The sequence below is a fragment of the Poecilia mexicana genome, unplaced genomic scaffold (genome assembly GCF_051168715.1).
Source record: "Poecilia mexicana isolate PSO_F unplaced genomic scaffold, ASM5116871v1 scaffold_2, whole genome shotgun sequence".
Lineage (NCBI taxonomy): Eukaryota > Metazoa > Chordata > Actinopteri > Cyprinodontiformes > Poeciliidae > Poecilia > Poecilia mexicana.
Genome location: NW_028263371.1, coordinates 20,475,815 through 20,503,002, shown reverse-complemented (window position 1 = coordinate 20,503,002; position 27,188 = coordinate 20,475,815). Strand labels below are relative to the sequence as shown.

At 44.0% G+C, this 27,188-nt stretch overlaps 1 protein-coding gene across 1 annotated transcript; it reads right to left on the bottom strand.

Moving 5' to 3' along the window:
* Positions 1–1,120: 1,120 nt before the first annotated feature.
* On the bottom strand, positions 1,121–27,188 carry LOC106924468 (transcription activator GLI2.S-like). Its single transcript, XM_088003962.1, has 14 exons — positions 27,179–27,188; positions 26,266–26,371; positions 23,974–24,043; positions 18,834–19,155; positions 17,982–18,164; positions 14,046–14,247; positions 13,564–13,756; positions 11,786–11,893; positions 9,603–9,743; positions 8,484–8,633; positions 6,853–7,017; positions 5,924–6,190; positions 3,543–3,879; positions 1,121–3,387 (listed from the first exon to the last, which is right to left on the bottom strand). Exons 1-14 carry the CDS (start codon positions 27,186–27,188, stop codon positions 1,553–1,555), a joined length of 4,089 nt encoding a protein of 1,362 aa, XP_087860088.1. The 3' UTR covers positions 1,121–1,552.

The window sequence follows — 27,188 nt, the reverse complement described above, 5'->3', positions numbered from 1 at the left end:
AGGAATAAGTTTCACCTGTTCAGGTTGAGCTGAATCAGCTGTAAATCAGAGAACCTGAAGGATGAGGAGCAGAAACCCTGTAGAGGTGTCGCCCCCTGCTGGCAGGTCCCTGCAGGTCAGCTGGAGGTCAAAGCCACTTGATTCCAGCGGTAATGGAAACCTGTCTTACATCTTCCTCAGCCAGTTATCCCCTCCATAAAGCACGGTGCTGCTGATGCATGATCCCTGCTAGCTTCCTGCTCTTTTTGGCTACTGCAGCCTGAGGCGATGCCCCCCTCCTCCACTTCTCTGAGAGAATAAGGAAATCCAGTGGCAGGAGCAATCACAGCCTGCAGATCAAACGTATCCTCGGCTGAATTAACTGACACAGTGAAATCATTTGTTCCTGTGAGCGCTCGGCGCCTGCTCGCTCCTCTCAGCTGGTTTGTTTTATGTGGTTTCAGCAGCCAAGTCCTCTGGGCCGCTCTGTCAGAGCTAATATCGGACAGCGGCGAGGCGGAGTGCAGCTCTGCACACGTCGAGCCTTTTCCTCTCCGGTTAGCCTCCTTTTTCATCAGCGGAGGAGGCAGTGTTCACATTCTGCCGGCCGAGGGAAGGCGAGGTCAGGGGAAGTTATTTCAAAGAGGTCGCAGACTGATGTTGGACAAGAAAGGAGAGAGGAAAGTGCGTTGTCTGCACAGGCTGCAGGAGCGGGGCTTCAAAGACAAAAGTTTTCTTCCTGAATTATTGAAGCCAGCAACACTTTCTTCTCCCCAGGAAACAATCAGGGGATGAACTGGTGGAGAATATTTAGTCAGAGCCGGAATGGAGCACATGTAGCGTTATCAGAGCTGGGATTCAAGCCTGCTGGCTTCAGACCAGAATATGTAAACGGGTCAGAAACACCATGAGCAGGACAGACTCAGAGATAAAGAGGAGAGTCCTAGTCAAATCAAGATGTCCTCAACCACCTGGGAGAAGGAACTGATGCTGCTCAGAAATCTGGAACGCGTTCCAAGGTCCTTCTACCAGATTCTGTTGTGAAGCCCGATGTCGAGCAGAGGGATTTTATTCTGAAAGAGCCTGGAGTTCATTCATTGCTCTGAACTTGTGGATGTGAAGGAAAGAACCAGGAAGACAGTTTAAAAAATCCATAATTCTTGTTTATTAAAAATGTACAAATTGTATTTACACAGAAAACAGGAGTAATGTACAACAGGAAGAGCTGCAGTCTAACGATAGATTTACGTTCTGGTGAAGTCCTCTGCTGTTCCTGCCTCCAGTCGCAGGTTGGTCACAGTTAATGTGTCATAAAATGATTCAGGAACATCATCGTTGACCTCTGAACCCGTCGTCTTGCAGTCCAGGCTCATATTTCCACCAGCAGGCACTTCAGTAAGATCACCTCTGTTCCACGGCTAATTTTTACATCATATTCACATCCTAAGGCAAGAACAGAAGTATGGCTTTTGGTGAAAAGTAGAAAATAATTTATAGCTGGATGAACAAGGACACAAGGGAGACGGATGAATTCAAAGCTCAGTTTTTAGTCCACAGTTTGATGTCCACACCGTTAGCTAATCAGGTTGAGGAACTTGTTCTCCTCAGCCAGGGCGCTCAACAGTGAGTTCATGTCCCCGACGGCCATGTTCCCAGTTCCCGTTGGCACTGAGGGCAGCGTCACCGAGCTCCGGGGCGTCGTGAGGCGAGACGAACTCTGGGAGAAACTCTGGAGCAGCCCTGGACTCAGGGTTCCTGACATGAGGCTGGACTGATCCACATCGTCCAGCATGCTATCAAAGTCTATCTGAGGGTGCTCAGGTGCAGTCCTGCTCCCCTGGTTGTCGGTTGGAGCAGCTGGAGGAGAGCTCACCAGGAGGGAAACGTGACAGTCCAGGTTCCCGTTGGGCTCCAGGACTCGGATCTGGCCCATGTAGAATAGAGCGTTGTCTTCAGAGATGTAAGGGAGTTCAGAAACTCTGCTAGAGGAGAGCTGGGAATCGTCTGGTTGCTGCAACACCTTCTGCATTGAGACGTTTGGAGAGTTTGGTTCTGTTGGTGGTCTCAGCTGGGAATGGTTCTGAGTCCCAGTCTGGAAACCAGTCATGTTACAGTTCTGCTGGTCTAAAGTCATGGTGGATGAATCACAACTCTCAGCTTTTATTTGCGCAGGGTGGAGTTGACCAAAGTCCATGTCAGCTGGCTCCTCTTTACAGTGCAGGATGTTCCCACACAGTGGATACGGAGCGTTGCCATTCCTGTCATACGAACTTTGACTGAACCTGTACTGAGGGCTAGAAGCTTCATTGAGGTTTGAGGACTGCTGGAAGAGGTGTTGTCCAGGTTGCATGCATCTGTTGTTGAAGTTTTGGGCTGTCTGCTGGTGGGAGGTCCCACTGAAAGACCCAGAGTTCTGGTTCTGTTGGACAACAATCAGATTCCCATGTGGATCTAACCTGGAATACTGCTGGGTGGTGTCCATGTTCCACTGCCCACTAGCAGCTCCGCTGTGTGGTGAGGACGGACTCATGAGTGGACTCTTGTTCGTCCCATCCATCCGTCTCTGATGGTACAGCTGTTGCTGGCTGCTGGCAGCTCCGTAGAAATCTCCTTGACCAGAGGGATTCCCATTGCACCTTCTTGCCTGCATGGTGATGTCCTCTGAAATGCTCGCTGGTCGTAGTCTGTGAGGGAAACCATGAGGACTGACGTTCGGTTGTGCATATCCTTGCTGGGATAAGCGTCTGTGATCTTTTGCAGGAGGGGGATGAGGCTGCAGGGAGACCCTTCGGTTGAGTGAGACCATGCTGTTGAACCGGTGTAGAGGAGGCTGGCTGAGAGGATCTAAAGGTCGCACAGGGTCACTAGCTCGACGGGGAATGTTGGAAGGAACTTCATGGGGCATCAAGCTCCGTTCCTGGCTGAACTGCAAGGATCGGAGGCTGTTTTTGGACGAGTACTCATTGAAATCCTTCAGACATGATTGATCCAGGTATGGAAGGGGTGTAGGAGGTGCACCACCAGTTGCAGCAGCATACTTTGCTTTCAGTTGGTAGTGCTGGGCTGGGGTCAGGGTGAGCGGGCCGGCAAGGCCAGGCCCGCTATTATTCCCCCCAAACTGACTGGCCTGACTGGAGCGCCGAGAAATATCAGCAGAGATGGGGTCGTAAGAGTCAGCTGAGCTGATGTTCGTCAGGCGGTTGACAGCAAACTGGGAAGTTTGGCTCGAGCGTCGACTGGAGAAACCAGGGGAGATGCCTGAGGAGCGGCGGCTGAGCGTGTAGACCGAGCTGAAGGTGCTGGAAGTGCTGTCTCGGCGCTCAGAAAGGTTTCCCAGCAGAGTCATTTTGCCAGAGCCAAGGAAGGAGGCTGGATCTCCACACAGACTTGAATTTTCCAGGAGGGACCCTGAGAACAAACAGAAACATTACCCATGATGCACAGCCTCAGCAAATCTAGAACTAGTCTTGGAGTCAGAGAGTTCTTGCACTTTGAACTTTGATTATTTTGGCTTCTATGTGTTTAAAAGTCTGACATTAATTCCTAACATGATCCAGACTCACCGCTTGTCGGTATAGGCGGCAGCGTGGTCCCTTGATGAGCAGGGGATGTTGGGTTGTTGGCCCACCGACACGAGTCGCGTACCGCCTTCAGCTTCTCCTTCTTGAGGTTCTCCAGGCACTGGCTGCTGCTCAGCTGCTGTCTGAGATGGAGGCCGACCGCTGCGACCCCGCCGGAGAAATCCACAGAGTCCAGGAAAGGCAGGTCGTCCAGCGCGCTGAGGTCCCCCAGGCTCCCCCCGCTGTGCGCCGCCGTTTCTACTCCACTGTCATTGTTGGTGCCAAGTGGTGACGGCTCGCTGCTACATGATGACTGACCGCCAGGGCTGGACTGATACATCTACCAGGAGAGATGGGAGCTACGCATTAGAGAGGCTGGGATAAACAGAAACATCTTGTCCTAAAAACTGTTTTCCTTCTGCAAAACAAAAGTGGAACAGTGGGGAAAGCGGCATGTTGAGCGGCCTTTTATCCTCCCCCGCCTTAATTGTAAATAATGAGTGTTTTCTGGGGGAGGGGAGGTGGGGCTCCCCAGATTACAGGCTCTCTGAGTCTGTCTGTGAATTTAAAATGTGCAGGATGAAAGGCTGAGTGGAGCAGCGATCATCATGAGATGGTTCAACCAAACACTCCACCATGCAGCTGGAGGAGACTGCTGCAGGTTTCACTGCCTCTCATTCAGTTCCTCAACACATCTCTGGGTTTTATCTGAAAACTCCTTCATTTCTCTAGTTTCACCAAAACAGGAAGTGGACCCTGGGTCACGTGGTTCCTGATGCAAAGCCAAGAAGTAATAAGGAAAAAGCAACACTGACAATGCAAAAATAATAAATATTATATCAAAAATACATAAAGTTAATGCAGTGTTGTGTAAATCAGTGAACAAGCCCCCTGCTGCCCTATGAAAAGCTCATTAAAAAAAGGAAAAAAGCTTCATTTAAATAGAATTTCTGAGTGAAACAGAAACTCTGATCAGTTCAGATTAAAGGCCTCAAACAAAACAAGCTTTTATTCTTTCATCTATTTGTTCTTTCATTTGGTTTCTACATACTATTTCCTCATTCTTCTATCAAACCTGCCTATTTAACATCCCAACATGGAGATGGATGGGGAAAGACTTTGCTAAAGTCAAACCTTCATGAGCGACTGTAGGATGGAGCAGAGGATGGATGGACGGTTGGGGTCTTGTCTGAGGTAATGTAGGCGGTACTGTGGGCTCTCAGGCTGATTATAGATCTGTTTACGCTAAAACCCTCAGCTTTGGTCATCAGACATAGATTCTGGCCAAAAGAACGAGACCATCAATGCAAGTAGCCCGAATGACATCACTGCTGCCGGGATCTTTGGACAAACAAAGCACAAACAGAATGGTGACGTCTGAAGAAAATGTCACTATTCATCCACCATGTAATGTTGGAGATGAGAGCATCCCAGGAGCTTCGTTTCAATATTCTTCAATACAGAAGCTGAATGTTGAGAAACTTTAACGATGGTTGAACTGCAGCGGACTCAAAGTGGGTGGAAAGATGGCAGCGTTGGTTGAATGGTAGGGCTTTTCTTCTAGCTATGGTCAATGGTAGCTAACACTCGCTAGCACTACCTTATTAAGTTTCTGCTTAGCAATCAGTGTAGGTAAAATATTGATTTATCAATGCTTTGCAATAAATTTTTCCAATTAAATATCAATTAGGAAAAACCTGTGAATCGATTAGATCTCCTGTTCCTGCACCATATTAAACGGCTCTTCTTCTTTGGTTGATTTGCGGTTGGTGAATAACTATTGGTGCGGATTAACTTGTACCTATTAATAATCTAAATCAGCCGTTAACAAACTAAACCAGCTTTCAGACACACAGACGTTTCTCCTAAAGCTTTCTGCTCCTGTTTGTCCAGAACTAAAATGGCCACTTTTCGCTGCTCTAAATTTAGCAGTGTGATGTTATTTGCGATCAGTGTCTTCAGTTTTTGAGTAGATCTCCTGCTCCACCGAGTCACTTGAAGTGGTTCAGGCACCTGGGTGCTGCCAGGAAACTCCCAGAACCTTCTGGAGGGTCCGGTTCTGCCTCCGGGTCTGGGAACGCTTTGAGAAGCAGGAGAATGTCACTGGCGGAAAGAAGCTTCTGGGTTTTCCATCCAGTCTCAGAAAACTACCTGAGGTTATGAGTTGAGGGTAAAATGCTAGATGTCCTTGAAGCATGGGGTGAAATGGTGAGTGGTGACAGTAATCTAAGGTTAGCTCACCTTAGTAAAGTCTGTCCGTTAGGGAAGAGTAAAAGCAGAAAGACATGGAAAGCATCAAGCATTTGGTTTAGTTAACTCCATGGTTCACTGTGCACAGTGGTGGCATTAAGACAAAGTGTCATCAGACTGCGTGTCGTTCTCACCACAGGGTTTTCTGTCTTGATGGATTTCACGTGCAGGTATTCCTCCGTGACTCTGGGGGAGCTGTTCTCCATCAGCTTGTCCTCCCCGTGGAGCCTGGCGGCTCTCTCGTTCTCGCCGTTCTCCCTGGGTGGTCTGGGCGGCAGGTCGCTGCGCTGCCTCTTGGTGACGTGAGCCTCCGGGCCGTGAACCGTCTTCACGTGCTTCCTGAGAGAGCTGGGGTCCGTGTAGCGCTTGGTGCAGCCCGGGATTTTACAGACGTACGGTTTCTATGGGGACAAATTATATTCAATTTATTCAGCATCAATTCAAAACAAATATAGTCTTGAGGCAATTTTCAAATATAATTATTTTAAATGAAATCATATATATTCCAACTAATCATAGGTATCAAACAGTACAGAAAACTAAATTTTTTAAAGTAGTTAATAAAAGATGAAAACAAGAGACGATTGTGATTGGTTATTTTTGGTGGGGAGTGTTGTGGGATTTTTTTTTAAGATAGCAATAGAAGCTCAGAGATGAGCTGGAGAAAATCAATCTTTTAACAGATTATTTATATCACAACAAACCGTTTTAGCAAATACATAAAAAAACATTTTTTTACAACGGTTAGATAATGTAGCTTCTAAGGCTACATTTAGGCTATCACCTTCAGTGTCAACATGAATGTTAAACTTGCTATAATCAGTATTTCACACTAAAACAGGTCAATAATCTGATCTCAGTGGATGACTAGAGGAAACGATTCAGCTTCTGGATCGCCTGTATTTTTGAAACATTCAGTACCAGCTGCATCGGTTCTGATCCGAACCTTCAGGTCTTCACAAATGAATTCCTGTCAGTTTTTCAACTACTTCAATCAGTTCACACATCCAGCAGTGTGAGCAGACCCATAATGGATTCTGTGTGAAGTCCCAGCCGTCTGTACCTCGTTGGAGTGTGTCCGGTTCTGGTGCTTGGCCCGGTCCGAGGCGTTAGAGAAGGCCTTGTTGCAGCCTTCGTGCTCGCAGACGTAGGGTTTCTCCCCGGTGTGAGAGCGCAGATGGGTCTTCAGGTTCTCCAGGCGGGAGTAGGCCTTGGAGCAGCCCTCGAACTGCAGAGGAGGTCGTTAGAGAGAAAATTCATGACAGGAAAATCCTTCCATTCTCTGATTGTTGTTGACTTTCTCTGTTTCAATGAGGAGCTGAGATAACCAGAGGAAACATCGCAGATCAAACTGCTCACCAATTTGTTCACCAACATGCTCCCTTTTCATCAGACAACTACCTTTTCAATTATTTAGATTATTTTCCAGCAGAACTGTTAAATATTCTGTTTTCCAGAATATCTGAGGGAGATTCGGCCTTTATTTACCTCGTTAGGATCCTAAACAATCATTCTGGAGCCCAGATACGTCTCGTCTCATAAGTTTCTCTGTTTTTCTTCTTTCAAAACTGGATCAGACTCAGAAAGCAGGAAACACAAACACCAGATTGGCTCCTGGTCACCATTCATGAGTAAAGCTGCTTTGTTTATTACTAAAACTCCTCGACTGATGAGGCATCTTCAGAAACAGTTTGATTCTTAAATTAACTCTGGATAACATTTTATAACTGAAAGCATTTCTGTGAACATTTATGTTCATCGTTTTAGTTATTTTACTGTCACTCAAAATTTTTTGCACAGTGATGCTATTTGACATGTTATTGCTTAGCATTTGTGAACTAGCGTTCCTTAGTGCTGATTGGCTGTAAGGTTATTTCCACTGGACGTATTAATGCATATTAAAACACATTTGGAGTTTGAACTGTTAAAATAAACAGTAATACAGCTGAAGTCAGAATTATTATCCTCCCTCTGATGAAAAACTTTTGATGTTTCAACAGAAATGACTAAAAAAAACTTGTTCTGCTTCTAAAATATCAGAGATGAAATCAGTAAATTTCAAGGTTTATTTAAAAAATAGTTTTTTATGTATTTGAAAGAGCCAGGAAGCGGGGCTTAATGCTGTCAATCACAACTTTGCTCTCTGGTTGCTGCAGCTAGCAGTTTGTCATGAATGCTAAGACTAGTTAGCATAGCCACCAATGATGGTGGATAAATGGTTTTCCTGTTACGGTAAGTTGTTTCTCTGCCATTAAAACATTTAGCAGCCAGTGCATGAGGTTGATTGACAGTGCTAAGCCCCGCCTTCTGGCTCTGATTGGCTGTTTTTGGTGCATTTTTTAAGACAGCAACAGTAGCTCAGGGATGAGGTTATCTGTCTCAACATGCTGATAGTTTTAACAAGAACATTTTTATAAAACTTACAAACTGCAGCTTTGTGTGATTTCATCGGGGAGAGAATAATCCTGACCTGATGGGTGTATTTAGAAAACCTCCATTAAGGACAAACATTAATCTGATGTTAATAATCTGACTTTAATAATCTGAGGGAGCAGGATCCTGGATGAACCCCATCCTGAGCCTCAGTCTGCTCAGCTGCAGCACCAGCCCCATGTGAACGCTTGGCGTTGTTTAGAGCGGTGCTGCCCCCCAGGGGCTCGTTGGGGGCCCGTCCGGGAGCGATCCGTTACCCACCGTGCATTTGTGTGGTTTCTCCCCCGTGTGCCGGCGCATGTGAACCACCAGCATGTACTGCGCCTTGAAGGGCTTTTGCTCCCGCGAACAGTCGTCCCAGCGGCACACGAACTCCTTCTTCTCTCCATGAATGTGGTCGTTATTGATGTGCTGGGGGGACACAGAGCAGGGAGAGATGAGGGCGTTCTGCAGAGGGGGTCCGCTCTGGACCGTCAGCCTGGATGTTTCTGGAGAGATCAATCTTATCAGAGCAAATCCCTCCGGAGCGAAGCGGCACATGCTGCTAATGAGTCCTGACGCTCAAATCTTTGGGAACTAGAGATCCGATCTGACAGCGTGGAGGAAAATATGATGATTTTATTTCTCACTTCAATCAGCACTGAAGGAATCAGCAGCAGTAAGATAGATGCTGGGTTTGAATCCAGGTCAGACTGAATCTAAAACTACTTCCTGCTTCCTTTCAGAAAACAACAAGCTGCTGCTTCACTTTGGACCAATCAGAGCAGGAGGCGGAGCCAAAACAACCTGCAGGTACTGAGAGAATGGGTCACCTGAAGCCATGAGAGGAAACTAAAATAAACTGGAAATAAAAAAAGTCAGATGATTATAATCTCATAAATCTGACTTTTCTCGGAATTCTAACTTTAAATCTTGGAACATTTAAAAAAAAAAATTAAAATCGTATAGATGTGAGGCTTTGAGTTGAAATGATCAGACGGGAAGCGTCTAATCTGAGGTCAGATTGAGCAGATTAAGAGGTGAAGTCATGAGGAATCCTCTAATGTTCTAAACCGGAGCAGATCTTCAATCTTTAATCAGTAACTGATGTTTATAGATGTGGGGAAGCAGTGAGATGACAGAATAAAGTGTTTGTTTGAGCTGAAACAGTGAAGCTGAAGAGCTTCGTACAGAAAAGTGTCGCCTGTGGATTCTGGTCTGGTTAGTGAATGACTGGAGCCGTAATCCGTCTCTCTCTCTGCCTGACTGGAGGCCAGGAATGCTGCAGGGCTTTTTACCCGAGCGGCTCGCTGCGATGGGAAACTGGACCCAGGAGGGCGTGTCCTGAAGCTCCTCGGCTGAACGATGAGCTGAAACGTGAGCGGTCTGTGTGGTACGTACATGCACCAGCTGCTCCTGCGTGTCGTACTCCTGGCTGCAGCCGTCCCAGTGACAGTTGGTCTCGTAGACGGCCTCGGCTTCCTGCTTGCACTCGTCTCGTTCCACTTCCTCCTTCAGGTCCTGAGCGCTGCTGTACTGGTTCTGCAGAGAGTCCAGGTTTTAAACATGTGTTAGAGATTTCTCTTAAACAGAAAACTGACGTTTCCTCGCGTTTCATTTAGCATCCAGTCGGTTAATTACAGATTCATCTGGAAACGTCTCCATGAAGCTGCAGGAAAGTTAAAGAGGCAGGAATCCGACGTGTTTGGATTTCGTTCACCACAAACTAACACACGAGACGTTTGTTTAGGACTCTTTATAATTTAGCAACATTACAGAGTTTCTGCAAGTCAGCAAGATGAAATCAGGCTGCAGGACACTTTCCTGTAAACATTTCAACAAAAAGAAATGAAGCTGAGACGTTTTAGGTGTGCAGAGGAATCTCAGGTGTTTAGACTCAATCTCCTGTTTTTAAATATGTAAAAAAATATATTCTGTGGCTCTTTTTTATTTTGACAGCACAATTTATTCTTCAGAAATGGTTAAAATCTCCGAATAATCCTCAAAAATAAAACAAATTATTCAGAAAAATGATCATTTCAGGAGTTGAAATGCTTTTAAGGGATTTTTCACTTGTATTTTTGAGTTTATTATAGTTCTCATGATTTAAAAAAAATATTTTAAAAAGTGACATTTTATTTTCTATGTTTTTCTTTATTAAAAAAGTGTCTTAGTTACATTTTCTACACATCGTCTTTTTGTAGTTCTATAATCTACGAACTATTTTAAAATGCCGAATAAATAATGTTTTCAGCTTTTCCATTTTTTCAGTTTCTTTAAATAAAGATTCTAGATACGTTTTCTCTCTAAAATGGCCTCAAACATTATTTATTAAATTATTCTTAAATTTCCAACTGAAAAAGTTCCTTTGTTTCTAAATTTTCTCTCCTTGGTGTCTGATTTCTGCCGGTGGCTCAGTGTGTCCCCTTCAGGTTCCCATACGGCTCCACCGACACAAAGAGCCGTAGCTACACACCAAAACACAATGTGCTGACGGCAGCATGCTTCTTTCTGCCCCACACACACACACACACACACACACACACACACACACTCTCTTCATCAATTCTGGTGGCCCCAAGACGACTGCGCTCGGCGCCGTCCCCATGCATCACAACCAAAGCTGCCTCGCGACCGGAGAGCAGCCGCAAATTTGTCAAAAGAAGAAGAAAAAGGCTCCTCAGATGACAATAAAGCCGGGCCAATATTTCATGAAAATGAAGTGCTGTGGCACAGTTTACTGTGGCCAGGCGGGGGGGGACCAAACAAATGGATGCAAAGCTGTTATCATGTGGAGTTTTTCTTTATCTGAGACCGGTTTTACATGGAGGTCACCAGAGGCTGCGGCTCCCGGGGGCCCGGATGCCACACTTCTGGAGGATCACAAGCTGTCTAAATGGCGTCCGCCGCTTATCAAGTCGCTCTTTATCAAAATAAATGTTCCACAATCAGAAAGTCCTCTTCCCATCTCTTAATTTCTGGTAAAACCCGTCCTATGGACTCCTCTAAGGCTCCAACATACTTCTGGGTCAAAGTGGATGTCCACCAGACATTTCCACATAAAGAACCATTTCTATCACCGTGTACTTGGTGTCGCACAGTAAACAGTGATCAAAGTAAACAGTGATCACGTCAAACTGTTTCGCATCATGTGACACCGGGCTGATAAGGTTGAGAGTCAGCGCACCGACTCAGGAGGACGCACAGAGTGACTGCTGCTCTCTGCCCCACACTGACAGGGGAAAAGATGCCCTGATGGAGAAAAACGGGCCCAGGAACCCAACAAGCTCAACAAACTTACTAGTATCCTTTAGAATTGTGGGAAATAAAAGAATCTGTCACGAGAAATATAGGGAATTGGTACATTGCCTACATTGTATTGATGTAGGCAATGTACCGAGTGCCTACATCGGTACAATGTATCGATGTACGCTTTGCTATACTAGCAATAGGTACACTTGACTATGAAATCCCAGCCATGCGGTTCACAGAAAATGCACAGTACGCCTGAGTCCGTGGAAACCTTCAGGCTACAGTCCAACTCCCCACAGGGCCAATCAGGAAGCCCCGTTGCCCCGTCGTACCGGTGACAGAGGAGATCCCGGCTTCAGGCCGTCCAGCTCCGCCTTCACTTTGGACCGTTTGTTGATGGGATCCACCGAGCTGCTGACAGCAGAGTCTCCTCCGTGGTTCTGAGAACAGAATGAAGGATACAGCTGACAGAATGAGAGGACTGATCAATGACTTGTATCAGCTGATTTAAGTGAACATGGCAGGGTGATCTACTGGCAGAAGACCACACCAGGTACAACTCCTCTGGGCTTACTTAGAGTAGGCCAGTTTTTCTGAAATCTCTTGTTATATTTCCCCGTCCAGTTGATGCTGTTTGGACCCTTAGATTTGACCAATGATTATGGATTTTCAGCTCCACATCTACTAACGTCTTATCACGGATTGAAAATGGAGGTTGAGTTGTTGCTCTTCGAGCCTTCACTCATCCAGTGATATAAATCCTTTGTCCAATAAACAAATCCAATCTGCTGCCAGTCAAATTGTTTGCATCCATTGCCCGGCCTGTTCCACCCATAAGGTGTTCCCAAAAACCAGGAATGATCTGCAAATGGAGAGGATCTGATGGGTCCACAGTCAGATGCCTCTGGGTTCCCACTCTCCAGTCAGTCTCAGTGACTTTAGGCTCTTAAATCTGAATTCCTGATCATTGCTTTTGTGTTTGGAGCGTTCAGTTTCTTTAGCCTGAAGCTGCATGGAGCAGAAATGTTCTCAGTTTACAGGAACCATCACCTGGGATGACGTGATTTTTCTGTTTATGTTTGACAAAGAGCAACATAAACTCACGTCAACAATGACTCCATTCACTTTACGATGCTTTTACTCTCTGTGGGAAAGAAATGATTCTTTCCCACAATGCTCTCCCAGTCAAACCGTACAAGATCTCCACAGCTGATAAACCTATAATCCATAAACTCATCTACTGGTTAAGCTGTTGTATAATCCTGTTTAATCTGCTCTTGAAAGTGACCAGTGATCACAGAATGACCCATAACCTCCTGATCTAAAGGTCCTGGTTGATTTACTGTTTTTCTGTAACAACCTGAAGCCGACAAAATAAGAAACTCTGAGCTTCGGTTTGTCTGCCAGGGAAAGTTTCATCCTACTCCTGCTCAGGCAGGACTGATGGATATTAAGGCTGCAGTGTTGCTCTGCACCAGCAGGAGGTCACATAAGGTCATTCTGGTTGGGTCACTTTATCAGAGTCAACTGGCCCAAACTTACTTTTATGTACTTTGGACCACTTGACTCTTAAACTCATGAACTGTAATGCAAAGTAAAGTTTTACTCCGTAGTTTGAGACGACTGGGACGGACAATGGAACCAGAGAGGGAATAAAGCTGACATATTCTGACATTTCCTCTCTGAAAACCTGATTTTACCTTCACTTCCTCCTCCCCTCACATCGTATTGAGAATGAATCAGAGGTTGGAATATGAAAACCAACCGCGTGGGAGCAGAGGAGTCCTGGGTCTCCCCCACTGAGAGTTTGCCTCCGAGGTGGGTGGGTGGGTGATTTTTTTATTTCTTTAGCCACAAATCATAACACAGAGACGGAGTGTGGGACGGACATCAAAAGAGACAATGACAAACAGAATCAGCAGTGAGAACAAACATTTGGTAACCAGAGCTGCAAGATTCAAGGCTTGGATAAACGGTTGTTTTAGGAGTTTGCAGCATGACGTCGCTGGAGGACGAACGGTAATCAGAGAGGTTTATCCTAAATTACACCGACATTCCTTCAAGTCCAATTGGAGCTTGTTTTCTACATTTCATGTAAAACGGCTCTTACCTTGGATGACACGTCGTTGTTGTGGGTGGAGGTGGGCAGGGAGGAGAGGCCGAGGCCCGGCTGGCGACTGGAGAAAGTGGGTGGAGGGTGGACGAGGGGCGGGTTGTGACCGAAGGCGCTGAGGCCGCGCTGCTGGGACAGGAGCTGCTGGTAGGCCATGGAGTTGATGGGGTGAGGGAAGGGAAACGACGGGCTGCGGCATATTGGGGAAAAATGTAACATTCATCGGCTTTACGAGGAATTTGAGTCAACAGCAGTACAGAAACATAATTTCAATGAGCTGATGGAAATATGAAAGAAGATAGGTAAATATCAGGGGATGAAACAAAGGAATGATGAAGATAATCAAGGAAACATCAGGGATGAAGAAGTACTTGATTTGATCACAAGAATGACGTGAGGAATCAAATCTGAAGCTAAACTACAAGAAATAAAGACTGAAGCAGATTTCTGTCTCATTGTCTTTTCAGGTGACTCGGTACCTGAGTCCCCCGACCGACAGGTGTCCGTAGGAGCTGCTGGCGGCTGAGCTGGACCGGGAGTTGTTGATGTACGCCACCAAGGAGTTGGGCGAAGTCCTGATCATGGTCTGGAGGTCGATGCTGGCATCGGACAGTGGCGAGATGGACAGCGCCCTCTTCCTGCTGAGCCTGGGCGTCAGTCTGGGGCTGGAGAACCGCGACACTGAGGACACAAAGGTAGGAGGTTGGAACGACTTATGGCTAAAATCTGTCCCACTGACACAAACAGACTCAGCTGTTTGATGAAACCTGGGAACCTTTGACATCATTCACGTTACCCAGATTCTTTTTCTCTTGTACTCTGTGATTTCTTCAGGTATAAATCAGTGAAATCTGGTAAATTTTTAATCAAAGTCCCTGAGATCACTCTGGTTCTTCCCTTTGAGTCGTCTTATCATCTCTGTAGCAGTCAGACTTTATTTCAGCTGAAATCTGAAAATGATTCTGGAGCAGCTAATCTTTCCTCTCAGCAGAAGATTTACTGACTGCATTATTTCATGAGTAAATATTTACTTTTTCATAACTTTTAAAGGTGTGTGGAACATTTAAAACATTTTAACATCATTAAAATGTTCAGACATTTCAATGTCAGTGATTTTCTAATGGAATCTGAAAATCACTTCTTTGATTCCATTAGCGTCAGAAAAGTTAAAACGTTGTCGCCTGTTTGTGTTTTAAATCAAATTGTTAAAATTGTGAACTTTAAAGATGTTCATGATTTTGCTAACATGCTATAGCTAGGTTAGCTTAGCAAGTAGACATAAAGTACCTAAACTGTTGAGCTCCTTTGTGACTTTTTTCACAAGGTTATTAGACATAATTTTATTTTCAATCTTATTTAAACCAGCCCAACTTTAAGCAAGACAAATAAAAACAGTTTTGCTAAACTTAGCTAAGTTCAGTACGTCAGCTAGCTTAGACTAAGCTAATAGGACCTGAGCTTAGCAGCTCATTAATATGCATTATGTTTGTTTAAAAAACATTTAAATGACTAAAACAACTGAAGGCAAATCAAGGAACAAATGTTTGCTTTGAAAAGAGGCCAGTTTGAGAAAATACTATTTATAAATAAATCTATGATGGAGAAAATTGAGAGAAACTCAAATTTAGTCAAATGAAGCAATGTGTGCTGACCCCATTAAGATTCAGGTATAACTAATCAATTTGTCCACAATAATCCCCCTAATCACTTCAGATAAACATCAACCAGGCCGGGTTGGACTTCACCATGTTAAATGAGGGCAATTTACTGGGAATTGATTTGGTTCTGCATGGAGATGTATTCAGAGCAATCTGATCGATTTCAGCTCTAAAATGTTAATTCAGACAAGGACTTTAAACGGAAACACTGAGGAGGCTTGGTGGAGTTTATCAGTGAGTTTGGAGGAACGCATCCAAAAACAGCGACTTTCTGGTGACTTTGGAGCTTTAAGACATCCTGAACTTTATCTGGTTGCTGCTTATTGTGGCGATAAAACATCTTTTCACTGAAGAAATAAAGGAAGAAGAATTTTAATCCACCGTCTTTAGTTCAGCCATGTTGGAGGATTTCCTGGATAAATGAAAAAAATAGGGTGAATCTGAATCCATCAGGCCTCTCCAAACTCTGAAATTATATTCTATTTAATAAGATAAAGTGGACAGAAGAGGTCGTGACCTTTCATCCATCGCACCGGACTTAACGTGAAAAATGGATGTGCTATGTTAATAGCACTTAGCATTCGTCAACGGCTCATCAGTGGAAGTACAAGTGTTGCGCAACACAAATAATCATCCTGCTGGAACGTGTTGTGCTAACGAGTAAAACTTAACGAAGCTTGGAGGAACTTTAGTAATGGAGGAACTGGAACGATTCGATGAACTGTTTGGTTCTCTGGAGATCCAAAACCTTACAGGCGGTTCTGGAACCATCCTGAGACTTTTCCTGCTCTGGTGTTGAGTGTCTTTGGACGGGCATGGCCTCTGTCAGCAGACAGGTGCTAGTCTGGTGATTTCTGGAAATTATGATGCAGTTAGTTTGGAAAACGTCCTCCTTTTCAGTCGATGACTGTTCAGTAACTGGAATTAAACATATTTTTGCTAAACGGCGTCCTGATGATGGATCTTCTGAGGTTGTTTCCATGAAAACCTGCAACATGTCGCCTGTTTGGCAGCGTTGATGAGGAGGAGGGTGTCTTCATCACATGGAGTTTAACTGATGATGGGACCAGATGCAGACGAGGACGTCGTCTCCAGGGACGTCTCAGCTTCATTACGGCGGCGTGTCGTCGTGGGACTCTAATGGTTCATTTAGGGCTGGTACAGGTACAGATCAGGTGTTGTCCATCCGCAGCAGGCAGCCGCATTCATCCTCTCACCTCTGGGGAGAAGTTTATTAATGTCCCACTGCCACTGATGAATGGACCAATGGGAGCGCCGGATCCCCCACTCGTCTGTCGTCATTTATCAGCGCCGCCGTCGGGACGGCTGGATGGGGAGACTCAGACTCCATGGACATGTTTTTGTTTTAGTGGAAACAGGAAACAGGAAGTTCAGACATTTGTTCTGTTCCTCGTCTCTTTGGTGGAAGATGACTGACTCTCTACCTGAACTTTCTCTGGAGAAAAACATGAACTTCTGCATTTGAAAGAGAGAGAAACACCTCATTTTGGTGGGAAATCATTAAATATTTATAATTTCTTAGACAAACCTGAACTCTTTACGTTTCACTTCATAAAGGAAATATAGGAGATTCAATGTTGTGGTTAATTTAATCTCTAAATCTCTAAGCATCATGTTGTACCTGATAACTTCTCATGTTCAGTGAATTTAATCTGGAGACATTCTAGATTCCTTTGTTGATGACAAAGTTGACCTGTTGCTGGAAAACCTGTGATGTATCAGAAAAGCTCTGAAAACTCTCAGTCACTTCCACTTTCAGCCACTAGGGTGAATTTCATGATATTTTGAGGTAATGTTGTGAAAACTATTATTTCCATCATTGTGACATCATGACTCCACAAATACGCAGCTCTAGAAAAACATTTCCATTTCCAATACGCTTCTTTATCGACTGATATGAAACACTTATATCATGATAAGTTTCTCAACCCATTGGGAAGTGGCCTAGTCAAAGGTTGGGCTTAGGTAACATCATGACAAACTGAAACCTGCGATCCTCTGGGATGTATGACAGCATATCAGTACCATAGATAGAAAAACAGGCAAATCTCAGAATATTTTCTAGAAAAAAATGGAAATTTCTAAGTTTGAAAAGTCAAAAAAAAAAAATTTAAAACTTGGAAATTTTTTAATTTGAGAAGTCGCAAATTTTCTAGAAAAAACTTGGAATTTTTTTCTTTTTTTGATTTTTTTATTTATTCACCAACTAGTGCTTACAAAAGAAACATTATGGAGAAACAAATAACAAAAGACGTTTAGATAAGAGAATGAATAATAACAAAATAAAATTAACGGGTAAATAAAAAAAACTTTCAAAAGTTCAACATTTTTGACTTTTGAAACTCAAAAGTTTTAAATTGTTTTTAGAAAGTTGCTGAGATTTTTATTTTATTTTTTAGTAAATTTGCAACATTTCCACCTCGTTCTTTTCTGGGATGTTCCTGAGATTTATTTGGTGATCATTTCCTGCTTGCTGTTGTAGATCTGAGCTCAGAAGCCGGTAAACCCGTTATAATCTTCCGGTCGGAGTCTCTGGGAACGCCGGCGCTCCGGTTTGTTTTGGCAGCTGTCTGATCTCCAGAGTGCGGCTGGCTGGTTTCATCTGGAAGCTGCTCTTTGTGTCAGAGGAAGCGATCTGGAGTTCATCAGCGCCCGACGTCTGCGGCCTTTTAAGGCGACAGCGCCGCCGGTGCGTTGTGTTTACAGAGAAGCGCAGAGAGGCGTCCATCAACTCACCGTCAACAGGAGAGAGGTAGTCGGCCAGTGGGGCCCCGGGCCCCGGCAGCAGCAGCTCGCTGTAGGGGCTGCGGTGGCTGGCCATCAGGTGGTAGTACTCCGCTGCCGCGCCGGCCCCCGGGGGAGGGGGGGGAGGAGGAGGAAGGCCAAACAGGCCACGCTCCTTCAGATGTTCATGAGCCACTGAGAAACAAGACGGGGAGGGGAACGTCACAGATGGTTCACTGAGCAACACGGAGAGGCAGAGAGCCTGGAAACGCCTGGAAAAACAGCCTGGAAACGCCTGGAAAGAACATTTAACTGCCTGGAAAAAGCTTTTAACAACCTGGACAAAACATTTAACAATCTTGAGTAACCTGGAGCAGCCTGAAAAAACCCTGGAACAGGATCTTTTAAAAATCCATTTTCATTTTATATTAAAGAACATAAGTAAAAAAAGTAGAGAAAACTTAAACAAAAGAGTATTTAACTTGTAAAATGTAAAAATGTAGGAGATATAAAAGCACTAATAGGCATTTTAGCGCTAGCACAGAAGCTAACAGTCCTTAGCCAATCTGTTAGTGTTTTAGCGCTAGCACAGAAGCTAACAGTCCTTAGCCAACCTATTAGTGTTTTAGCGCTAGCACAGAAGCTAACAGTCCTTAGCCAACCTATTAGTGTTTTAGCGCTAGCACAGAAGCTAACAGTCCTTAGCCAATCTGTTAGTGTTTTAGCGCTAGCACAGAAGCTAACAGTCCTCAACCAATCAGTTCCCAGGAAACAAGCGGCGCTCCAACTCGTTCACTTTCTGACTGATCATCACCAATAAGCTGAACTGGTAAACCTGCGTGAGCTGGTACTGGTCTGACTCACAGTCTGCTGGGCTGAGGCCTCTGGCTGCTGAGATCATGGACAGGGTGGGGCTGCCGTGCACCTGGCGCAGGTAGTGCTCCATGTGGGGCGAGACGTACGGGTGAGGCGGGCTGAACGGTGACTCGCCGGTCGCCATGGCGCCAGGCGACAGGCGGATCAGGGAGATGTCAGAGATGACGGGGCTGCCGGTCAGACCTGCAGGGCTGGAAACAGAAACAGTCAGGCTGACTCCAAGCTGCAGCGCCGGGCAGGCAGGATAAAATAAATAAGAAACTGAGAAAAATAAACCTTCAAATATCAGCACCAATACAGATATTAATATCTGATCAGTTCATCTCTACACAGAACTGCAGAGCTCTGACTGCTCCGCTCTTTTCATTAAAATATAAAACAGTTTTTGTGTTTATAATTAGAAAAAGTGGTAAATATTTTTGTCGGCTCATCCAGACCCACCGGCCTGATTTCATGAACAAACCGTCTTTGACTTGAACAAATGTCTGCTGTCTTTCATCAGCAGCAGATTAAAAATGAACGTCCTGAATCATGCAGAACAGCCGATTGGCGGATGAGGCAACATTTCCTCCACCCGGCAGGTGGAGGTCCACAAACCAAACCATCCGAAACAGTCGCCTCCGTCCGCAGGCGGGAATCACTGATGCGGTTGCTGTGTGACGGCCTGCGGCCTCTGAATCCTGTCTACCAGCTTCGTTTGGCTGCAGTTCGTCATGTTTACTCCATGATGGGATTCAATAAAAACCTCAAACTGACGGTTCGTCTCAGTTTATAGAAGATGGACGACAGCAAACATTAATCTGGAACGTTTTGAGTCAAAAGGTGAAGAAATCTTTCAGGAATTTTTCCACCTTTTGCGTCCCGAGTTCTTTGTCGATTTAAAACAAAAAAAAACAGCTAAGCACTGCATAGATTTGTTTTTTTTTTAGCTCTTTCTGGATTTCCATGTCTTCTTGGTGAAAAGAACAGTTGGGTGATTCTCACGAACCCAGTCATTTGAATGTCTAAGAAGATTTTAAAGTCATACTCATGAAAATTAAAAATAATTCACTTTTATTTGAACAATCATCATTTCTAATATTTGGCACAGTTAATTGTTAGTTACCAAAATATTTTTTTAAATGTTTTTTAACTAATTTTAGAGTCAGAAATTCATTACCGTAATGCGTCCACAGTAAAAAAAAATGCTTTCACCTCAATTTATCATTGTAATTATTCAAGCTGGTTTATAAAAAAATACTACCAACTTGTGTAAAATAATGTAAACTAGCTCAATATTGTGATATCTAATGATTTCCTATTAAATAATAAAATATATTTTAATAAAAGTGAGTGTCCAGAGGTGCAAAACTCATTACCGTAGCACCTTGTTCGAAGTCCTGTTAAATTTATAGAATTTTTTAAAATTGAGTTATTTTGACCCATAATGTACCACAAAGAAGAGAAGACAAAATATGGCTAAAAAATAAGATTGTTTGACATATTTTGATTATGATAATTGTTATGTTTCTCCTTGCATACGCCTATTCGCACACCATAGGCGATCATTACCGTAATGTGCATTACCTCATGTGCTTAAAAAGTAAATGATTAGATATTTTTCTGTAGAGAAGATATCAGGGAATTTGTATTGTAGGTGAAAAAATTTTAGCTGACTCACCATGGCATGCTACCATTTTAAGCTATCTCATGCGATTGTCACTCATTACCGTAATGCACAACTTTCATTACCGCGTAATTTTAGACCTGTTGCGGTAATGAAAAACAAGATTACGGTGATGAACAGTGTCTTTTTGAAATGAAAAAATAGATAAATACATAGTGCATTTAAACTTTAATGCTCCTTCTTATTGTTTTTTTTACACAATTACAGCAGTTTTTTATTTACTTCCTACTTATGAAAAATGGTTATACTATTTTATGGCAACAAATATTAATTACCTAATGTGAAGGGCAAAACGAAGTAGTGCTGGATATCAATTAAAATTTCCAAAAATGCTTAGATTCAGAGGGACCCATTTCAGCTCATGATCCAATTTGATGGTTTTTCGATTCAGTTAAGGATATTCCACTATCAAAATTTTACTTGGAAGGTGAATGAGTGAAAGAAGATGTATACTGGGGGCAGTTCTCCTGGACTGGCAGCCCGGGGGGGGTGGTCCACCTACAGAGTATGCTCCAACTACAGAGGGTTCTTAGGCCTCCCTGGTAATGTCTATTCTGTGGTTCTGGATTATCTGGATTAGTCGAATCTAAGCTTCAGGAAGAGCAGTGTGGGTTTTGTCTTGGTCGTGGAACACTAGACCAGCTCTACACCCTCAGCAGGTCCTGGAGGGTCCGTGGAAGTTCGCCCAATCAATCTACATGCGTATTGTGAACTTGGAAAAGGTGTTCGACCGTGTCCTTCAGGGAGCCCTGTAGGGGCTGACAGTAAGTCGGGCTGGTTTCCGGTGAGAGTTGGACTCCGCCAAGGCTGCCCTTTGTCATCGATTCTGTTCATTACTTTCATGGACAGAATTTCTAAACACAGCCAAGATGTGGACAGGGTCCGTTTTGGTGGCCTTCGCATCTCTGCTTTTTGCAGATGATGTGGTCCTGTTGGCTTCATCAGGTCATGATCTACAGGTTTAGTTCCCAGTATATCTGTAGTCATGGATGGGAAAATGGAGTGAGAAATTGACAGGTGGATTGGTGCAGCGTCCACAGTGAAGCATATACTGCTTTTCATTGTAAGCAGTAATGGCTTTCCATTATGGTTCAGCAATATGCAACATTTTCTCAGTTGCACTGGTCTGCCCTGGTGAAGAGAGAGCTGAGTCAAAAGACAAAGCTCTCAATTTACTGGCCAATCTACAACCCTTCCCTCATTTATGGACATGAGATTTGGGTCATCACCAAAAGAACAAGATCACAGCTACAAGAGGCCAAAATGTTTTTTCTCTGGGCTCTCCTGTAGAGACAAGGTGAGGAGCTTGGTCATCTGGGAGGGACTCAGAGTAGAGCCACTGCTCCTCCACATTGAGAGGAGCCAGTTGAGGTGGCTTGGGCATCTGGTGAGGATGCCCGAGCCACCTCAATAAATAAATCACCCTTACATAAAAATAAATGAATAAAAATTAAAAAAAACACCCAGTGAAGGACATAGCCTATTATCCAGGTCTGTGTAATATCGATTTTTGTGATATATATCAATATTTTCTTTCCTAGAAAAAATCGATATAGTAATGCAAGTATTGCAACATCCAACTGTCGTCTTGTTCACTCATTGCTTGCTTCGCCGGGAGAGTGATTAGGTCATCAGGCTTAGAGTGATTCCTTCAGATGTTAAGTGTCAAGGTTAAAAAGGTATCAAACTATTCAGAGCAGGTACTTGGTGCACTTTATTTACTTCACAAATGCATGTAAGCTACAGTTTGTACTGTTTCAATTAAAAGAAACATGTTTTCTCACCACTTCTTTGATTCATTTTGTCCAGCTGTTGACTTTAAGTCTGTGTCCATGTCCAACTAGAGCCAGGTGTTGTGTAGTTGGTGCTTTTAATCAGTTTTCAGTTAAATTAATTCAATCCAACTCTAAGTCACAAAATGTCACCAAAATCACTCTGTCCCTCTAAAATCTTTCAGAAAATTGCAAAAGTGTATTGAATTGTATTCTTTGCTGAATATCGCAATATATATGGTATCGTGAGCAGAATATCGTGTATTGTATTGTGTCGTGAGATTATTGAATCACTACAGCCCTACTATTCCTGAGGATTGATGAATTCGTCCAATTGCCCAACCTTACATTAGCAGAGATGAAAAAAAGTCAGTTGTGGGTTTGTTTCCATGGCTCAACGTTGGTAGAGCCATGGAAAGAGCCGTTGGTACATTTGCAGATGTATGTTTTGTTACATGCCATTTTATTATTTATGTGTAGTTAAATGTTAGTGTAATTATAAAGTGTTCATTACCGAAACATTCTTATTCATTACCGACATACGTTTTTTCATTACCGCTATGCTCATTTTATGATAATTTATTTAGATTAGATAAAAGAATTACATGAACTTTTTAATTCCTCAATGAAATGGTCAGACTCTTTTATATTATGGTTGTGTTGTTTTTTCAATTTAATGATTTAACACAAAATTAGAACAAAAATAGATTTTAAAATTGTATTCATGTTACGGTAATGAAATAATTGTTTACATTAAAATAATAAATTTTGTTATTAATGACTATTCTTTGTTGGTACCTTCTCCTTTGTGGACACTGAAGTCCATGGTGTCCAAAAAAAGTGGAAAAATGTTTTTGTGGTTTCATATTTCTTCATCAAAATTGTGTTACGGTAATGAATTTATTTCTTCAAAGTCAGACTAAAATGTCTAAAAATACCTTTAAAAATATGCATAGAGGTTATAATTTTACATTGAAAGATAAAATTAGATTCTATTTTATAAAGAAGGTGTGTTTTTGTGTGCATACAATGCATTTTTATTTTTGTTGTAAGTTGTACCATGTTCGTGAGAATCACCCAGTTAGGGTCCATCACAGATTATCTACATTACAGATTATCTACATTACATGTGACTCTGAACGGTTGAAGCTACTGCTAACTCACTGCTACTATGCCATTAGTTAGCTAATGAGCTTTTCCATCTGTTATGTGTCAGTGAAAATTAATCTTCAGTTGTCTGGACGAAGCTTGTATATTTCTGTGGAAATTAAGTCTTTAATTTGAGCCTGTGAACCTGCAGAAACCCGGATTGCTTTGTGTGAATCAACGGATGACGTGATGCCGGCTGTAGTTTGTAAAACACATTTTCCTCCTCATGATTGAGGTTTAACTGAGGTAAATGAGGCGCGGCGCTGCCGGGTCCCACCGGGTCCAAACGACCCGACAGCAGCCGCTAACGAGGGCTTTGGATTTCCTTCAGCAGAGACTGATTCTGTAGCTGGTTCTGTTCGTGGTTCTGTACTCCACTCTACATGTTAAATAAAACCTTCCCTGGCTGTAGGAGCAGCCCGCCTCACTCTGAGTATTTCTGTGTTTGTTGACACCGGAGATGAATTGCGGGGCGACAGTGACTCCCGTCTCGTCCCGTCTCTGGTGCCGGTCGGGCAGAGCTCTGATTTAGATAAATCACGCGTCCAGGATGCAGCTGAATGAACTCCCAGCGCAGGTTTCCAGGTCTGAAGCAGATCTGTGACTGCAGACTGCAGAGAAATGACCCAGATACAAACAAACACAACGCTCAGGTTGCTTCCCACTTTCATCCTGATTCAATGAACCAGAACATTTTCACTGCTGAGGATTTCTGAAGTTTCATCCTGTCAGGATTAAGACCTTAAAGCTGCAGTGTGTGATTAAAGGTTTTTACTAAAACTGATCAAAAACAACCAATCAGAGGCAGGAGGAGGGGCTTAGCACTGTCAATCATCCTCATGTACATGCTGATGGATGTTTGATGCCAAACTGGAATCATTTCTGTCCAGTTTTCACTTCACTATGTTGTTTTTTTATTTTTAAGCATTTATGAGGCGAAACATGAAACCTCTGCTGCTTGTTACCCAGCAGGTTGTTGCTAGGCAACCGGAGAGTGAGCAAGTTAGTTGATCCCACCAACCTAGCTTAGCGGCTAAAGCCTTTTCTCAGCCTACATCCCCCAGAATGCTATGCAGTTCTGGATCAGAGTTCAGTGAAACTACAAAAAGTTCCCTGACGTCTGAAACAGAAGTGATCGGCGCCATCTTGGTAGGCAAGCACAGCACGGAGCATAGATGAACCCTGACCTCCAGAGTAACAAAAACAAAATATGTGGACACTCTGGACCAATGTGTAAGAGACAGATACATGACAAAATGGCTGATTGATTGATCAGGCCGGCTCCCTCCAGGTTTCTCTGCTTCCTGTCACAGAAACAGAGCGGCGCCCCCTGGCTGCGCGTTATGACAGGCCTGACTACAGCAGCAGCCTCTCATTACAGTATATGCAAACAGTGACAAAGCGGACGGCACCGGGGTGTCATGTTAGACAATCAGGGAGCGGACCTCTGACACGCCGCCGCCAGCCCATAATAAAGCGCCGCGCCCAGCGACAAATGACACTGCACTTAATTTGCTGCGCAATGTTGCTGTAATTAGGTGAATTTGGCAGCGGCAGGGGGAGCGACAGCCAGATCAAGGTCTTGATGAATTAGGGGTCCACTGTCAAGATCAAATCACATTAATCAAGGTGGCCAAGTCCGCAGACAGCCCCCCCCGCCCTCCTCTTCCTCAGCCGGCTTGATGAATAGCCCTGCTGCCGCCAGGCGCGAAGTATGCATCACCATCAAATCTGTGAATTTAAATGTAAGAGCTCCACTCGCTGCCGTCTATTGACTTTTTTGTCTTGGCGCCAGTTTTTCTGCTGTGATAAAGTAAGAGCTGAAAGTGTGCCGCTAACGCTAGCTCGTAAAACCAGAGCCGAGGGAAGCTGCTGAGAGAAGCACTGGATGTGTTGCCTGCAACATGCAGCCTGAGCTGTGACCTCTGACCTCTGGGAGTTTAATTATGGCGTTAGCCTGCGGCTGCCTGGGCCTGCGCCGCGCAGATTAGCTCCAAACGAGCGATTAATGAACATAAAGAGGCGGCGGCGCGTTGAGTCTGTCCATCGCTGCAGGTATGAGAGTCTAGTTCACGGCTCTGACCTCTGACCTCTGAACCAGCTGCACAGCAGAAACACAACATCCTAACAAACTAACTTACAGGAAACTTTTCAACAATACAGCAGCTCGTTTAGAGTCAATAATTCCTTAATATTGGTGATAAATTACTAGTTGCATTTGTAGATTATTACTAAATATCTTATTAGTGAAATAATCTGCAGTTGAACTAGTAATTTATCATCAATAATAATGAATTATTGAGTCTAAACAAGCTGCTGTTTCTCACTGAAACGTTTATAAATTAGTTTTGTCTTTTTTAAGTGTGTTATATTTTTCTACTTGAGCAAAAATCTTTGGTCCATTTGTGTTTGTTTTTGCAGTGTTGTTTACTAAAATATCTTTTAACTGATTTAAATCAATCAGGAACAGAATAAATCCGTTTGGGTGTAAATACTTTTCCAGGCATCCGTTCAGAAGAGGAGCGGCGACTCGTTTGTTGTCAGGAAAACTTCCTCCGGCTCCTCGATCACCAAACCAGAAGCGATTTCTTAAACTGTGTGTCAGATTCGGATCCCTGCAGCTAAACTCCTCAAAGCGCCGCAGCGTTTGAACGGCTCTGGTATCACAAACCGGAGGAATCCAGAACCGGCATTTCTTATTCACTTTGGAAGTCAGCGTGTGTCGTCGGCGTTTGATAGTGGAGTTGGCAAACGCTCAGCTCCAATCAGCGTCCGGAGTTGAGAGAGCAAAAACAAGCCTGGTGCTGCAGAGAGCAGAGCAGAGGCGGTTTACCTGTGCATGGCGTGCAGCGCGTGCGGCTCGTAGTGGTACCGGCCCTCATGGTGGCGGATGTCGATGGGGATCGGCGTGTGGAAGGTGGGGAAGAGATGCTGCGGCGCTGCAAGGACAAACAGAGAAGCAGAGCCGAGAACTGAGAGACTTGAAACAAGAAATTTCAAAGCAAAAGGCCTACAATAAAGCAACATGAATTTCAGAGCAAGCTGAGCACTTTCGTGTAAAATATTGGCACTATCACACAAGAGAAGTGGGATAAATAAATAATCAAAGTCGTGCTAAGAAATCCTACATCTTGGACATAAAAGATCTCCAACCAGGCTTTTGACAAAGACCTGCAGCTAGCAGAGCTTTGAACTAGACAGGATGATGGAGCGTGTGAAGCCAGACCCAAACCGGCCCTGACAGCTCTGGGAAAAGCTTTCTTCTGCTGCTCTATCCAAACAGACTGAAAACACACAGAAACTCCTCACTGACTGCATGTTTACACACCGAGCGGCGCTTTGGAGCGACAAACACTCTGCTGCTCCAGCAGACGTCTTCATTTCCCTCTGCAGTCCTGAATGGTCAGCACCAAGCCAGAGGTTTGGCTCAGGATTTCATCTGGACTCTACAACACCCCAAAGCCAAGCCCAAACACCAGGTCTGGTTGCTATGCAACGCCTCAAAACCAGACCCGAGACTTCCTGTCCGTACGACGAGGACAGGACTGGAATCAGGAGGGTTAAAGTCAACCAGACAGCAGCAGCGTCTCCAGTAAAACATGAGGACAAATGTAAAAACATGTAAAAACACAACCCCACTAAAAATAACATTATTCACTCAATAAATCATTAAAATCACTGATGTAAACAAATCAGTCCACCTTCTCACTGGACCCAGTACCCCAGCTGCTCAGACCTTCACCTACCGGCCACCAT